At 39.6% G+C, this 18,002-nt stretch overlaps 1 protein-coding gene across 1 annotated transcript in view; it reads left to right on the forward strand.

Annotated features, from left to right (window-relative positions):
• Positions 1 to 3,121: 3,121 nt before the first annotated feature.
• The window catches only part of gbe1b (glucan (1,4-alpha-), branching enzyme 1b), a 91,540-nt gene continuing 76,659 nt past the window's right edge, over positions 3,122 to 18,002 (forward strand). Inside the window, exons 1-3 of the mRNA XM_067595223.1 lie at positions 3,122 to 3,310; positions 13,652 to 13,821; positions 16,466 to 16,581. Of these exons, the coding sequence (XP_067451324.1) occupies positions 3,213 to 3,310; positions 13,652 to 13,821; positions 16,466 to 16,581 (384 nt within the window). The 5' untranslated portion in view covers positions 3,122 to 3,212. The remainder of the gene's footprint in view (positions 3,311 to 13,651; positions 13,822 to 16,465; positions 16,582 to 18,002) is intronic.

Consider the following 18,002-nt stretch of genomic DNA (forward strand, 5'->3'; position numbering starts at 1 on the left):
CACTAAATGTGTAAAGCCCCAGTAGTGGCCCTGAGAGGCTGCACTGTTCGTTACACCTCACTTTATGAAAGCATTGTGCAGAATAAACAATATGCTGAGAATTTCTCTCAACCAAGGGGTCATTAAAATCAAAACGGTTCATCCCTTTAGGAGAAAGAATGGATTTAATTTCAATCTGCCCACTGGACTGTGAGAATCATGTGTGCAAATTTGACATTTTGGCTGGAAGGTGACAAAAGCTCATGAAGTATCCAAAATGGAAAGAGTTCATCTGCTGTGGAGAATGAATGTGTTCAGGCAAGTTCACAAAAATAGTCAGTTTAATTTTTGTTGGTCAATGGAAATTACTGCCTGACAATGGTGCAAGAGAGGTCAGGGGATCCATTAGAACTTTTGGATTTATTGTCTAGGTATTCTGAATGTCAAGGAAGAAGATGTTGGTCACAAAGAAATTTTGACCTGACACATTGGCCTACACCTGCTACTAGAAACGAGGTCATGGGGTCACCAAAATTATGAGGAAGCATCCTCTGAGGACCATGAATGTCTGTACTGAAATTTATAGCAAAGCAGCCAGAAGGTCATGGGGTCTCAAAAATGATTAGAAATCCTTTATTACAATTAATATTAACACCGAATGCCATGATAGTGCTGCATAAATGGATAAGCTATTGCTATTCAATACCAATGACATGACATGTCCTTACATGTGTACTTTGGTCATTTCTCCAGCAGTTGAAATTTCTTTACAACCACAAAAGTCAAGAAGTCCCACAACACCACTCTGCAACAGCCTACAAAACAGCACATTTGCATAAAAATCTGAGTCATCTTCCTCTGAGGCGCCAGATGTTCTTCTTCTTATTATTGTTTTTTTGTGGCAGTAAGCATCCATAATGTCGCATTACCGCCATCTACTGGATTTAATCTAAAATCTCAACTGACTAAATAAAATAATAACCTCTACCCAACTTCTACTCTGCCATAACTTCTCTATTTTTAGATGTTTGAGAGAAACTAAAAGCTTCTCTCAGCAGCTGCTGCACACCTTTTCCAGAAACTCCCACAACACCCAGAAATCTCCTCGCTGCATCTACAATTATGTCAGTTTTCTCAGATTTTCTTTCTACTCCAGCAGTACAGTTAATTGCCGTTGCCAGAAACATAACCTGATCCGTGCAAAAACAAAACACATCATGTCTTCTGGCTGATTTGTCCTCCTTAGCCTCTTGTCTCACATCACAATATATCTTACCTACTCCCTCATGGTTAATTCTCTTCTTAGATCTAACCATGCTGCATGATTCCCTTTGCAAAGAAGACACTCTGGATCTTTCTCACAGTCTTCTTCATCAAAATCACTCCCACATACAAACAACCTATGATCAAACTTCCAACAATTCTTGCACTGCAAAGGTTTAGGAACATACTGCCTTACTGGGTATAACACGTGATCCAAGAACACTCTATCAGGCAAGTACTCCAAACTAAAGGGAAGCATAACAGATATGGTTTCATACCTTTCATTAACTACTTAGTCACACCTCTTCATTCTGTAGCTGTCTGTCCCCTCTTTACACTCTTTAAATCTCCTTGCATTCACTCTGTGTGAGACTCCATCAACACCTTTTATTGGAGCTTTCTTGCTAAGCAGAAAACATGCCACTGGGAACATATCCATACCAGAACCCAATGCCAAGATTTTCAAGGCTTTTTCCACTGGTACCTTTAACATACACTCAACGACTATCAAGCCGGAGCGTTTCATGTCGATCTGTTAAACTTCCCAGTGAGCAATTTTTCCACTGAAAAGATGTTTAAAAAACAGCTATGGTCACCGGTGAAAGGACGTTCAAAACAGGTTCAAAAGTGAAAGTTTTTTTTACCGACTATTTAAAGACGTTGATTAAATGTTCACATTTAGACCATATTTCACCGGTATTTGAAATGGTGGCTTTCAACTGAGAAATTAGGATGTGGGATGTGGTTTCTTAATTAGGCTCCATGATGATGATAGACGATTATTTTCACATTGTAGAGGATGAAAAATTTCACTGTTACAAATCCTGGTGAAATATGGTCTAGCAGAGGATGGTTCCTATGACAGGTCTCAAATTCCCATATCATAGAGAACTGCACTGACCAGTCAGACAAAGGTCAGCTGCCCCAGACACACAGACCGCTGCTATTTTTACATCCATGACACTGAGACAGACAGCAGAGCGGAGCAGAGGAGAGGTCCATAGACAGCTCTGTAACCTTGCTACACAAGTCCCACAATGTTTTGTTTTGTTTTTTTTCAAATATTTGTACGAAATAAGTATTTGTACAAATCCACTATTTGAACTTTTCTGAATACTGTATTCGTACTCAGGTCCACTCTGACTATATAGTTCAATATTTATGATATTTTATATGAAACTTTAAATGTGTTGAAATTACTTCTTCATGTAGACCACATTTCTACCAGTGTAATATGACTTTAGATAAATACCTTCACACAAATCAATATCCTCTCTCTTTAAAGCTACAACTGAACAAATCATCAAAATGATTAAACAAATTTGTGTTTTGTGAAACGTTGGTGTTTTAATCACATTCTAGCTGGTTGAAAAGAGGGCAAAAAGAGGTCGACGTTCAGATCGAATATCACACAGTTTTCAACTACAAATCAATGTTGAAATTCCGGTTGGTGTTCACTAGTTTCGCCCACATTCTTAATCCATCTTGCCACAGCGTGCTTTTCTGACAATCCAGCACCTTCTTTCAAACCCCGAATCTTCATTCCAACCATGTAGGTTTCTTTTTCATGTTCACTCTCACTATGACTCATGAATCAACTTTCTTCCTCTTCCCTGAGGCTCTCCCGCTTCTAAACTTCAAAAATTCTCATCTTCCATTTCCCTTGTTCCCTCTCCATTTTCCGACTCCATCCCTAAAGTTCCCCCAACGACGAGCCAGATGCGTCCTCTGCTGTCATCTTAAAGTTACACTGTATCCCGGCAGCGCGCGTCTCGGCTCTCTTATCTCTGACCCGCTGGAAACACAGCATGTTGTGATGGGACGGGCTTGGCGGAAAGCAGCCTGATTCGCTGTTGTCTCCGGATGCTGAAAGCGCTCACAGTACGTGCCTGTCTGTCCTTTGTTCATGTCAGTGTCTGTGCGTCCGGGCAGCAGCAGTCGGCGCTCGATTGGTCTAGTCTGGTGCAACCATGGCAGACCAAGAGGATAATGTTACAATTCCTGAGTTCGACAGCCTTCTCCAAATGGATCCCTATCTTAAACCGTACGAGAAGGACTTCAAGAGGAGGTAAAAAACGGCTCAAACGACGGTTTTGTGCACAAATTGTCGCCAAAATCAGTCCCCGGTGGTTCGAGCTAATGCCTGGTTTACGCTGGCTTTTGTGTTTTTTTAAATAAAGATACACATATAACAGATAAAATGAGATGTTTACAACAAACAAGACAGTCCTCTATGTGTCCGGTTTGACATTCTGAATGACCAGAGGTCGCACAGACCTGCGTTTCCCTGTCTTGCACAACAGATAGCTTGTCTTCCCCCCTTCCTAGCCTGCTGAATAACAAGCGCTTTAGAGGATGTTCAGCTTATGCAAAATTAATGAACAGCTACTAGAAAAGTCTTCTTATTTTAGGTGACAAGTTACAGAAGAAGGCGAGTTGTCTCCCAACTCGTTTGATAGTTAGGGAGTAGGCATGTTTTCCGAGTCAGCTGACGTCACGTCGCATGGTGAGATGGTGCTATCAGGTGAATGACTGTTTTGTTTTCAGGCTGCTTGTGCATCACTGTGGCCCAGCATCACAACGCACTTTCCTTACTGCAGGCCCTTATTATAAGATATTTTAGTAATGAGTTTTCTTCTTAATTCTCTGCAGTTGTTATCGAGGCATCACTTGCTCTAAAATGTGTTTTGTTTTTTTTAAAAAAAAAATGGGATTAAAGTCTGGAGTTAGTTGGAGGCTTCCAACTCGCAGCACATACTGTACAGTAGTTGATTGGGTTGCTTGCAGTGTGAAATGCCCTGAAATATAAATAACCCCTCAGACATTAATTGACTTTTTGCGGTACTCATATGCTGCATGATTTTGTTCCCCCTTCAGCCCCGATTTGGCCCCCATTCAAATTAATTATAGGGTGGAAATCTTACTCTGTTAGAGTGTGTGGGACCAGTGATTGTGCTGTGTGTGTGTGTGTGTGTGTGTGTTTGGGCTAGTGCATTTATTAATCTGGGATTATGTCCAGCACGTTTTCCAATCACACTTTTCCTGCAGTAAACAACAAGTATGATGGTTGATAGTAGGCTATCCAACTACACAAAGAAGTAGATTCCAAAATTTAATGACCAGATTAGAGTTTTTTTGCAAGATGCTTCCTCTTAACTGAGTCATACATTTATGCTCAAACCAAAGCAGGAAGTTATGATAAATGAAATAACGGTCTTTTCGGTTCACTGGAAGATGTCTTAACAGCTGTCTTTGAGATTTATATCACTGCCAGGGAGGGCCTTTCATTTGACTGCAAAATGCATGGTTCTCTCTCTCTCTATCAATCAATCTGTATTCTCCTTTTGACTTATTTATTCAAGGGCTGCAGCTAACAATTATTTTCATTATTGATTAACCTGCTGATTATATTCTTGATTAATTGTTTAGTCTATGAATTGTCAGATAGTGAAAAATGCCTGCTGTAATTTCCCACAGCTCAAGGAGATGTATTCAGATGTCTTTGTTTGTCTGTCCAGAACTCAAAGATATGAAGTTTATTGTCACATATGATGAAGAAAAGCAGAAAACCCTCATATTTGAGAAGATTGAGCCAGTATATTTTTGGAACTTCCACTTAAAAAGTACTAAAACAATGAATTGATTGATTGAATTTTCTATTGATTAATCAACTAATCATTGCAGCTTTAAATGGGACATTGTTCTAGTTCCTTGTAACTTGATTTTGAGAGCATTATATGGATAAGTGTTGGTTCACCAAACATCTCCCAGGAGAGATTAAAACATACAAAGTGTTTAGTTTAATGAACTTGAATTTCATAAGGCTCTTAGGTCTGTTTATTGTCTGTCACTTCTATCACTCAAAGGCATCTGAACTAATAAAGTGAATATTTACAGCTAATTATACAGTGAATACTTGCTTATTTTGAACACTGAAACCAACATGTTTATACACTATATGCTTAAATTAGTGCCGTGTTGCCTCACAGAGACCTGAAAAGAACCACCTGGTGTCCTTCAGTAGTAAATGCAATGACCTTGAGTCCACACTAATCTTCAAAAGTAAATAGACAGTCTGGTTGTAAGTCAATAGACTGTCGTCTCACAGTTTATTTTCTATAAAACTCCATTTAATATTCATTTTTTTTTGGTCCTTGTGTCTTTTTAATTGCTGTGAGTTCTGGTTTTAACCTGATAAACAGACTGGACTAAAATGAAGAAGTGGACTTTTAAATAACTTCATAATGGCTGAGTAACAACAAAATGTTCGAGTTAATAACACGATGTTGATTTCATAATGGTTTCTCTGTCTTTCAAAAGAACTGTAGCCTCATTTCTGAATGCAAGGGCGAGTGACTCACAAACTGACAGTGTTATTCCTCAGCTCCATTCTCCAGCTCATGTACAATTAGCCTTACCTGCTGCTGGATTTCTTTATATTTAATGAGTGTAATGTTTTTTACTTAAAATTCGACAGCGATAATGACTCACGTTGATGCGGTATCAGGTCATCGTCGGGTCGTCTCAGAAACTAGACCTTAAAACTCTGCTTAGTGGCCATATAGTTTCATCCATTTTCATTATGTGTCAGATCTTGTCTCTAATGTGGCAGGTAAGGGACCACCTGCTTTGTATTTGAAGCATGTGAGCAGGGCTCTAGCCTTGCAGAGAGATGAGCGTGTCAGTTCCATCTCAGACACAGCTTGGGATTGCTAGGCTTCACCGAGCCCTAGACGTGTCTCAAACGCTTCTCTCGCTGATGAAAGTTACACATAAATTATTTTACATATAGGAGCACTGCTGTGTGAAGGTTAATTTTTGATAAGCCCCCCGTGTTCTAAAGCCCACAGTCCAAACACCATATCATGAACACAGGCATAGAAATCAAGAGCTTTCTCAGGCTGTGGTGTCACGCTGAGTTCTCGCACCCAGCTGCACAGTGCTAAGAATTCAGCTGGCTTATCAGAAATAGACCTATGACCACACAGGCTGATTCTTTAGATTTCACCACCATGTCATGGATCAAGGCTACCCACCATCTCAGGTTTGTTGAACTTTTGCTCACACCAGGTACAGCCAGTTTAAATAAACAGGGCACTTGATATTCCTGCAGTTTTTGCAAGTCTCCCATTCTAATTAGCTATTCCATGGTTGCAGGCGGCTTATTTTATGTTATCAGGATGCTGGTTTCAGATTGATTGTGAAAACAAGCGTTGATGGTGCACGCAGGTTACAGCCCCAGTGAGCAGTGCTCTGTTGACATGCTTCATTATTTACCCTTCCTGTTGTGCAAGTCTGCAGGAAGTGCTGCTAGGATTGTGCAGCTCGTTCCACCATGTGTCTCGTAAATTGGACCAAATGAAAGAAGGGAGCATTGGGACTGTTGTTTATTATGGCAATGGGTTCTTGCAACGATTTTAGAATGTCATTACAACTTATTTCAATGTGAATATGCAGCAATGTGTCTTGAGTCTTATGCTTGTGATGGTGATGCAATATATTTGAAGCAAAACTGATTATTGACTTTGATGCAATGACTACCAATGCATGAGCTCAGATTGAAAAGAAATGCATGCACCTTGCATGGCAGCCGCTGCCATCAGTGTATGAATGTGTGTGTGAATGGGTGAATGTGGCAGTTAGTGTAAAGCGCTTTGAGTGGTTGGAAGACTAAAAAGGTGCTATATACAGTTGTATGCAAAAGTTTGGGCACCCCTCGACAAGTAACACATTTTGGTGATTTTTTTTTTTAATTGAAAAGATGTAAACACAACCTCTCTAGGATATGCAACATAAAACACAATATTTTCAGCAAACATTATTGCATTGATACTTTCTATGTCATGAATTGAACAAATATAAAAACATCATTGTGGCATGTGCAAAAGTTTGGGCACCGCAAGAGTCTTGAAGTCTCAGATTCTTTTTACAAGGTCTCAGACCTTAATCAGCTTGTTAGGCCTGAGCCATGTGAACAATTGTCATTAGGAAATGTCAGCTGGTGCCAAATTCAAAGCTTTACAAATACTCTGACTCTTCAAACCTTGTGTGAACACTCAGCAACCATGGGTTCCTCTAAGCAGCTCTGAAAATTAAAGTTATTGATGCCCACAATGCAGGGGAAGGCTACAAGACGATAGCAAAGCGTTGTCAGCTTGCAGTGTCCACAGTGCGAAATGTAATTAAGAGATGGCATTTCAGGCCAACTGTGGAGGTCAAGATGAGATCTGAAAGATCAAGAAAACTCTTGGAGAGAACTCCTCGTATGCTGGTCAGAAAGGCAAATCAAAACCTCCATTTGAGCAAAGGTATCATCAGCAAAGGTATGTTTTGGAGAAAAAAAAGGAACAGCATTTCATGAAAAGAACACCTTGCCAACTGTTAAGCATGGGGGTGGATCTATCATGCTTTGGGGTTGTGTTGCAGCCAGTGGCACAGGAAACATTGCACGGGTGGAAGAAAGAATGGATTCCACTAAATACCAGCAAATTCTGGAAGCAAACATAACACCGGCTGTAAAAAAAACTGAAGCTGAAAAGAGGATGACTTGTACAACAGGATAATGATCCTAAACATACCTCGAAATCCACCATGGACTACCTCAAGAGATGCAAGCTGAAGGTTTTGGAATGGCCTTCACAGTCCCCTGTCTTAAACATAATTGAAAATCTGTGGGTTGATCTTAAAAGAGCTGTGCATGCAAGAGGTCCAAGAATATTGCAGAACTAAAGCCTTTTGCAAGGAAGAATGGGAGAAAATCCCAAATACATGAATTGAAAGACTTTTAGCTGGCTACAAAAAAATGTTTGCAAGCTGTTATATCTGCCAGAGGGGGTGTTACTAAGCACTGACTATGTAGGGTGTCCAAACTTTTGCACAAATGCCACAATGATGTTTTTATATTTTTGCAATTTATGACATAAAAAGTCACTAATTGCATTAATGTTTGCAGAAAATATTATGTTTTTTTCCCATATCCCAGAGAGGCTGTGTTTACATCTTTTCAATTAAAAAAAAACCCCACCAAAATATGTTATTTGCCCAAGGTTTGTATATAACTATAAATGCAGTCCATTTAATAGAGCTTAAATACAGAAATTAAAGTTTGGTAGACAAAAAAGTAACTTATAGTTTCTTGGTTTTCACATTTGGCACATTTGCACAGAAGACAAACTTGAGGGAATTATTAGAATGACTGGATCACATATATAAAACTAATTGGCCTTATATGTTGTATTATAATGAGTGGATGTTTTATGCATATTCTTCAAAGGTAGCTTTGGCAGCATTTATTTTCCTGTCACCTTGCTTGAGGGTCAAAGGTATGAGGTTAGCACAGAACTTTAGCTTTCATTAATCAACCTCCCCGCAAATGTTCAGGTCCCTATTTAGCCTCATTAAAGCACTCAGTCAAAGACGGACATTAATGACAGTATTTGAAAGTCAACTTGCCGCTAGGCTGTATGGAAGCCCTTAAGGGTAGATGAGATCAGAGGGAGTAAAGCCTTTTCTTTAACTTGTTTTTCTCCTGGCTGTTGCAGACTCTCCTAAAACCTCTGTGCTTCAGCTGTCACCATCAGTCACACACAACACAACAGACCTCAACACTCACCCTAAATTTAGATGCCCGATTGTCTAACAGTCGGTGTATGAAAGGTATTAAGTTCAGCTGCTCCGTGGGGAGGATTTTAAATAAGCAGATGATAAATATAACTGAAGATTTAGAATTGTGACCATAATTTAGATTAGTTGTAGTTTATGTATGACATTAAAATGTCAAATGCTAAATGTCAAATTGAGATGTATGTCATCTTTTTTTCTATTGAGATCATCATGTAACACTTCATATGGCCTTACCATGTCTAATACCTTAATTTAAAGGTTTTAGTGCACATTTGAACACTGAAAGTTCCAAATAATTCCTTTAATTGACTTCTCTGATTCATTCAGCTGTTGTTCAATCATTTATTGATGACTGAACAACATTAATTATTTGGTGATCCCATGAAACTGCAAAAATATTCTCAAAATGTGACTCAACTTTGGCCTGATGGTGGCGCTAAAAGGATTGTCAGAAAATACACATGCATATTGTACAGGTGTTTTGAAAACACATGTATCTACTTGATTGTGAACTTGAAAGAACTGTATGCCTCTCTTCTTTTGTCTGCGTCTTATCAACCAGGTTATTTGCACATTACAGCCAAAGAATCAGGATCATTTAAATTATTGTCTCAAAAAGGTTTATTAAACACCTTAAAATAATGACATCCCAAAGATTCCTTTCATATATGTTGAAGATTGGATCAACTTTGTAGAAAAGGAAGCACAAATGTGTTCATGGTTAAGACAGGCATCCAAATGAATTGGCTGAAATTGACCAGAATATATGGAGGGAACTTGTTGACCTGAGGAACTCTGGGTAAATCAGAAGTTTGTTGAGTGTTACAGTGGAAAAAACATGTTTTAGCTATTGGTTGTGTTAGATATATTAACTGCAAAATTAGGCAGAACATCATTATATTACTGGTCCACTGTGACTTGTTTATGATACTCAATAGTATGATACCACCTTTTGTTTGTATATTTATCAATTATGGATGCATCTATATGACCCATATGTCCAACAAAATTTTGTACTTCCTTTCCTGCATTGTCTCTGTACAGCTGGTTAACAAGTGATGCTCTGACAGTCTGGTCAGGTATTTTCCTGACCTTGACATCATCCACACAAGAGCTTGGCTATCAACGTTTTCTTCTTGGACTTTTTGCCTCCAGATCATCCAGTCTGGACTTCATGCTGCTCTGTCTCTTTGCCCCCTTTATTTCTCCTGCAGGGTTTTCTCTTACCTCTGCTTTGGCCCTGAGTTAGTTGAGATCTCCTTCTGCCACTGGAGATGATGGATCATCTGCTGCTCCTCATCATGCTTCAGAGCTTAAGTCATAGTCCTCCAGCTGTTTTTGAGCCCCTGTCCTCTTTTTCAGGAGAGCCCCCCCCCACCCCTCCAAGTGTTCTTCTTTTTTGAGCACCCTCCGACCCTCAGCTTTCTCATTAACAAGATCTTTCTCCAACTGACTCATCTTCTCAAGGACCTTCACCTTTGTTTATCAGGAGAGCTTTCTATAACTGATCCACTTTCTTTGGCAGCTCCTGAACCTTTTAGGAGAGTTTTCTATAACTGAACAACTTTCTCCATTACCTTCTGAGACTTGCTTTTCTCTTATTTACTCTCAGGAGATGTTAAAAAATGTCATTGTACATCACTACTTCAAATAGAAATTTTTCGCTTACAAAATCATGAATAATACAACAGGGGGTATGAACTAAACACAATCCCATTTGAAGGCACAGAACATCTCAGAACTAATACTTCGCTTCTGCAACATTGCCAAGAATTTACAAGTTGTAGGGAATATTAAGTTAACCAGATAGTTTTGAGGAGAAGCAGAAAATGGTCTGATTTCAGTTATTTGTCAGGTGGTTGATGTCTGTCACTTACAATGATGCTGTCTGCAATAAAATCTGTAGGAGTAATTTTTCAGTGGTGCCATATGATATTTTCTTCAGTATCTTCGAAGATAAAGAACAGTTACCCAAACTGTGAGATAAGAGAGCCAGGACTGTAATCTGTGACTCACATCTATAATCGCCTGCTGCTCTATTACCACTGAACAGGGGACAGGACAAAACTCCTTTGTAATTTCTGGCTACAAGGGTTAGTAGTGTTTCTTGTCGTGTACAACCCACAGTAACAAAGAGCAGCAGGGTTTCATAGTGCAAAGGAAAATTAGAAATGATGCAATATTGCTTTGTTCTATTGAGAAGACTGGTCAAGTGGTAAAATCTCCAAAGTGGCCAAAAAATCATTCAATGCAGGTTTAAGTTTTTATTATTAAGAGAGAATGTCAAGTACTAATATTAATATTATAATACAGTACATTACAGTCTAGACATGCACCCACCAGTCTCCATATAGCACCTCTGTAATTCATAGGATATTGCAACTTTCCCAGCTTGGTATAACACTTAAATATTTTAATGTTTAACTTGCAATCGGGGAATATATTTGAGTGCAATAGAATGCAGCATTATGTGAGGAATAATACATTCTCACATAAAAACTCCCATTTTACTGAACGACTTGATACTTTAAAAATATTTCTGTAATCTTAAAGCCTCAATGTGAAGGATTTGACCATTTCTGACTGTGATGACTCCTAGTAAGATGCTGTAGCTGTCAGCAATGCACACCAAACACACAGCAGCAGAATCATTTTAACGATGGTATAATCACATGGAATTTCTACACTTTTTCATAACTTACCAAGAAACGTGACAGTTTTAGGTGAAGACAGGGAAACAGCATGAATTTAGCTCCAGTTGTGCTGTTCTAACACTGACTTGCTCGTATTAGGAATTCAGGGCCAGTACTAGAGGGAAAAAAAAGTGTTGCCATATGTGATGAAATGGTCACACTCGGAGGCTTTGCTCTTTGCAGCTTGATGAGAGAGTGTTTTACGGCCAAATGTTGCCCGTGGATATTATGTGCAGTCCCGTAAACTGAAGAATATTGTAGTAAACATGAAGAATTAGCAAATCACAAAAAGGGGACAAGATATAGAGATGTGGCACCAGTGCTGGAGGTAGAGATGAGTTCATATTCACAAACATAAAATTTTGTAGGAAAAGGGCACAGGGGAGGGGAAGGATGCTCGCAGAAAGTCTAATTATTGATAATAGCCAAATAAATCAAAGTTTTGATTTGGCCTATAGCTTCAACTCTATTGATGACTTTCAGAAATTAAGTTTGCCTTTTTTGCCTCTTTCATTGTCTGATTGTGATGTGTGGTCTGCTCTCGCCTCCTCGCTGTAATCTCAAGTGGAAACAGGCACAAGAGATGTGCAGAGAATGCTGCTTCCATACAGGATTTTGGATCACTATTCCCACTGGTCCAACCCCCCTGGAACTCATTTGTTATAATCATAGGCATGACTTTCATGCCTATTAATACTGTGGCAGTGGAGCTCTGCCCTCATGTGAATCCTCCCTTTGTCCTTCCTTTCAGTGTATTCTTGAAATGGTGACAAAGTGGCAAAGGAGGCATGTGGCAGCATTGGTTGGACTTTAAAGGTTTACATTTGGCAAGCACTGTCTGTATCCACTATGCTCAACACAGGGAGCAGCTGCTGAGAAATCGCGCTGTTAACTTCAGCCCATCATCACTAGCCCCAGGGCCTTCACAGGCCAGTCTGAGCTTGGCTTTGGGGCTATAGGGGAGAGAGTGCACTTAACTCAGCTGGCTGAAAGTGGCTTTCTGTACCAGGGGGAATCTGATATGGACACCAGCTGGCTGCAGGAACTTAAGTGAGATAAATTGCAAAGTAGTTAGTCTATCCTTCCCAGTTGAAGGTAACAGACAGAGGTTTATCTCTCAGGATAGGCCTGTAGTCACACATTCTTGAGGGAAAGAGGTAGGTTTGCATCCTGAGGTGGGACCTCAAAGAGATAAGGTTAGCATGGAAACATTAAGATGCAGTACCATGCACTGCTGCACTGTATGTACTACAATATTTGAGAAAAGTTGTACATCTGTAAATCATTTGCAAATGGAACATTTTTAAAAGCATACTGACAATACACAAATAATTAAACAGTTAAATTTGTCTCAAAATCATTCGTCTGGAGTGTGAGCACTTTTCCACCCTAAGACACAAAATGTCATTTTACAGTGGCTGAACAGGTAAAGTAAAGAAACATTCATATTAGAGTGCATATTTATGTTTGTACTGCAGCTGGATTGTATTGATTGAATTTAAAGTGTCTGTATCCGTTCACCATTATTCAAGATGGCTAGTGTTTAGTGACTCTGTATGTTGTGTGTGATCTTATTAATATCTTGTGTTGCTATTGTGAGTAGAGAACAAAAAACATTAACATCATATAATTTCCACTGTATTATTCTATGACCTGTAAAGTGTAGTAGCTGTTGGTTAATGAAATGAAATGAAGACGTGGCGCACCGTGTCAATTACGCTACATGAATATTTTACATACTTGATAATTGATCTGAAAAAGCAACGGTTAACAGAAGGTTTCGAGTCAGTAATTCAGAGTCAAGCAGTGAGTACACGTCTTCCTGTACTCACCGTATTGACAATAATGTTCATCAGCAGTCACACTGGAGAGAAAGCTGGAGAAACTCAGCCTCTGTCATCCCAGTTACTATTGTTATTTCTGTCCAACTGAATGAAATGCCAACTGAAGTACAACCTGAAAATAACTGAATTGTATTTAACATTACAGAATGATGATGTATAACAGTGTGCAATATGTATCTGATAGATTTTCAGTCTCAAGAGTAGATTTTTCATTGAATTCTTATTGTGTGCTTTCCTGTTTTTTTGCAGGTATGAGCTGTTCCATAAGCAGCTCTTACTGCTGGAAGATGCAGAAGGAGGCTTTGACAATTTCACACGCAGCTACAATTCCTTCGGTGTGCAGCGACTGCCTGACAACAGCCTGTTCTTTAAAGAGTGGGCTCCGGCTGCAGAGGCCCTCTTTCTCACCGGTGACTTCAGTAAGTGGACTGATCCTCCTCAACATCATATCCGCATTGTGATGTCCAGGTCCAGGTTGTTTTCTTAGAGTTTACAGAGTTTTATTACTGCTCATTTATTATCCTCACTTGCATTTTCTGTGTTTAAAGGTGCTAAAATTCATATAAAACGGATTCAGTATGGATGTGAACACACTCGAATTAAAGCTGAAAGTTGACATTTGTAGTTATGCTATCAATTCATTTGTAATAAGTAATCAGTGATCACTTCTTCAAATAGTGAGTCTTTCAGTGTATTGGGAAATCTTTTTTTTTGGCATGACAGCAATTCTCATTGTGTTTTAAAGAAGCGTGCAGCAGGCTGATAGATGAAAGTATTTTTCACTAAGTTCTGTAATAACAATCGAATTGCAATTATAAATCGGATTACTAAAAAGAAATGACACTGTAATATAAAGTTACCTTCACTGTTGGGACCAAAAAGGAGAAGAGATTTCAGTGCAAACAGAGAGGTTGCATATCTTCATGGTGCATTAAATAAGATATTTGACATTTCTGTACTTCTGAACACAAAAAGGCCAAAAATTAAGAAAAAGTGGAGTCAACCATGGTACAAGGGTATCAGCCCTTTTGATCAACCAACTTGGGAGTAGGAAATGTGGAAAATATTGATAACACAGGATAAACTTGCATACTGAGGGGGGTTCTTTTGAATGTGGGAGTGTTAATATTTTAGTAGCTGGTTATTTCATCATTGCCTGGAAAGTTGTTGAGAGTGCAACCTCTGTGTTTGCACTGAAATCTCTTTTCCCTCCAGTACAAACTTTGAAAGTCATTTCAGGTTAATAGCCTTTTGAGTTTTATTTTCGGTTAATGTGGGCTGTGGAAATACAACAAAGTTACTTATTTTGATCATCATTAACAAGATTAAATGAGACTTGTTCTCATCTATCAAATAGATATACAAGGAGTATGCTCTCAGTGTCAATTTGTTTCTTTTTTTATATCTTTTTCTTTCCTTGATCAAATTTATTAATGCATTGCAATCTCATTACACACACCAGCAGTATATTACTCTCCTTGGAGATACAAAAAATAATAGAGAGAATAAAAAAAAAAAAATAGACTTGTGCATGCAACTCAAACACAATTTGCCAGACCACACCACAGCACAAACACTTCCCTCTGTGCCAAAGCCATTCTGAATTAAGTAACACCCTGCAGGTAATGATAAAGGAAAGCAAATGCTAATAGTAATACCCTCAGATTGATACTGTGTGCAAAACTGGAGATTTATCCATTTGTTTATTGTCCCTACACATTTTATGGGCTAGTTAGTTCTGTTGCTGCCATTTCCTCTTCCCATATTTCTCCCTTTCCTTCTTAATTATCTTCCCAGGACCTTGGGCAGCAGCTCAATTCCAACATTCAATTCTGTGAGAGATTACATTTTGACACGGCTCAGTCATATTATTTGATTTCAATTTCATAGTAAATGTGGAAACAGCCCAGCAGCCCTAGCCATGAATATGGTGCAGGTTGGATGCATAATGCACAGTTTTTTGTAGAGGAGTTAAAGCAAAGGGAGATAAATAAATTGTGAAAAAAAAAATGACTTGGCCTGCCGATGAAAAGTGCTGGTGTTGTGCCCGGTCACTTCTGGAGCATCTCCTGTGATTCATTCTCTATCCTGCCGTTATTTTTTGCTCATGAATAGCAAGCAGATATGGATTACTGAATAAAAACAGCGTCCTAAATTGACATGCCAGGGTGGTCGCTTTATAATAAAAGTTTTGTGTCCTAATATATTCTGTCAGTCAATGACAACTGGTAATGTGGTATCAGCAGGTTATGAATGTCACACCTCAACGTTGTACCCGCAGAGATATAATTCACTGAGCAGTGAAGTGGTGTTTTTTCAGTTTTTCTTTTAGATGACTGAGCCTGCTGGTTTACTCGCTGTTACAAAAGTCACAGGATACAGGAGAGCAGTTCAGAGCACAAAAACAACAACAGGAAAGAATTATATAAGAGGTTTTAAAAGGAGAGAGAGGTGTGAAGACTCGAGTATAGAAATTATAAAAACAAAGAAGCCCTGTGACCACGGGGAATATTCAAATAGAGCAAAAGCCATAGTGGTGACTATCAGCTACAAGCTGTTTCAGCACAAGGCAAAGTGGCACCACACTGCTGTAATTAGGTTCAATGTAACTGTTAATTGTTTTATTTGCAATCAAAAATAATTAAAGCCCCTGTAGTTGGGTTTTAAAATTCCCGATGTCGGCAACTCCTAGTGGTGGTATCAAAAAAGACATTGAAAGAAACACATAGATGGCACCAATTATCACTCTTTTTTTATTGCTATGAACAAAATTGTATGTCGTAACTTTATAGGATGCAATAATCACACACATATGGTTCATAACAAAATAATAGGTAGATATCAGAAAGTAAACTGCAGGTCTGTGATCATTTTATGTCAAAGAATACCAAAAAGACAAAAAAGATTCATGTACTGACTTTGGCAGTTCAGTCATAGGCATTTTTTTTCTATACATACTGTCTGTCTTTGATCGGGCCTCATCAAATCAGAACTGATCTATGTTGTAAACCAATTATTGTTGATATGATTTGATATATTTAAATCTTCTCTGTCCACCCTTAGATGGCTGGGACAAATTCTCCCACCCTTACACCAAGAAAGAATACGGCAAGTGGGAACTGACTGTACCGCCCAAGTATGACAAGTCTCCAGCTGTGGAACATAACACCAAACTCAAGGTAGAGAACAGAACATCTTCACGCCTATTTTCACGCCCTCAGTAGGTGCCATCTTGCCTCTGCGCTACAGGTACTTGTCACTGTAATATGAGAGGGAGATTCCCTGTCATGTGTGGTGTCTTATGAACCAAGTGAAAACCTGGCGTGTCGCCGTCAACAACATGTCATACTCACAGCGCGCAGACGGGAGATTACTGTACGTACACAGTCTGCACAGTGGAGGGTAAGATACACCTGAGGAGCCCAACCGATGGCTTTTATTTCAGCTCCCATCTGTGGCAGGTATCCCTCCGGACAATGTGCCGTGTTTGTTCTGTGCAAAACATAGCTCACAGTGGGTGTAGATGATTGGTTTTTAGCTCTAGTAAATAATTCATCAGGGTTAAATGTAAAAGACACACCTCCCATTATGCATTGTCTCCCAAGCAAACAGTGTGGATGAGAAATAATCCTGAAATGAGATGCCAGGCGTGGAATGGATGGCATCGCAGCACCACTCTCCTTGGGACCGGGTCATCTTTGGCACACTCCTGCGCCCTGGACAGGCTGCCCAGCTCCCATTGTCAGCGGAGGTCAGTCTAAGGACGATAAGAAGCAGATGGAAACGTTGGCACCTGGCCTTTCCTTGTGCACCCCTGCTGCCCATGAATAGCTGTCTTGCTGTGAGCTCCACTTTAGAATTAGTTCCACAGCACTCCCTCGTGGAAGCACAAGCCTAGCTCCAATCTCTCTCCTGTAGAGCAGCTTGCCCTTCATCCCCTTTGTTCGGGGCCCAATTTGTCTCTATAAACAAGCAGTGTCCTTTTGAGTGTACAGTATTTACAATAAGCTCTTGATGCCGCGAGTTTGCGAGAAGTGAACTGAAGTGTTATCGAAGGGATCAAAAGCCGATTTTTTTCATCCACACACCTAACTTCTTGCATATCGCCTGGTTCTTAGTTGTTATTCCTGTTCATGCACTCATGCTCCTGCCTAGCAGTCTGATTTTTTTCTTTAATGTGCCTAATGCTTGCCAATTTGTCTGAAGGACCACCGCTCTGACAGGATTAATGCCAGTCCACTTATCCAACTATCTTTTCCTAATCCTATAAACTGTGAAGCATGTCATAAGGGGAGCCAGGCAGCTAACCCCCAGGTGGTCTGGCCATAATGAAAAAACCCCAGAGGGGGGTCTGGCCAACGGCTCGCAGGTAGGTGGCATTGGAACAGTCATTACTTCACAACAGTAGCCAGAATTAGTTGGGTTCTAATGCTCGTTTCTGCAGGGGACAAAACAGGGTGAACACATACTGTGGCTAACACTACAGGATCGATTTCTTGGTGGGTTTTTTTCAATTCTCGCACTGGCTTTCTGCTTTCTTATTTGAGTGATGGAGGCAAAGTAACTTGCCAGTTAGATTTCCTAACTATGCTTATTTGAC

This window comes from Thunnus thynnus, chromosome 7, assembly GCF_963924715.1.
Source record: "Thunnus thynnus chromosome 7, fThuThy2.1, whole genome shotgun sequence".
NCBI classification, from domain to species: Eukaryota; Metazoa; Chordata; class Actinopteri; order Scombriformes; family Scombridae; genus Thunnus; species Thunnus thynnus.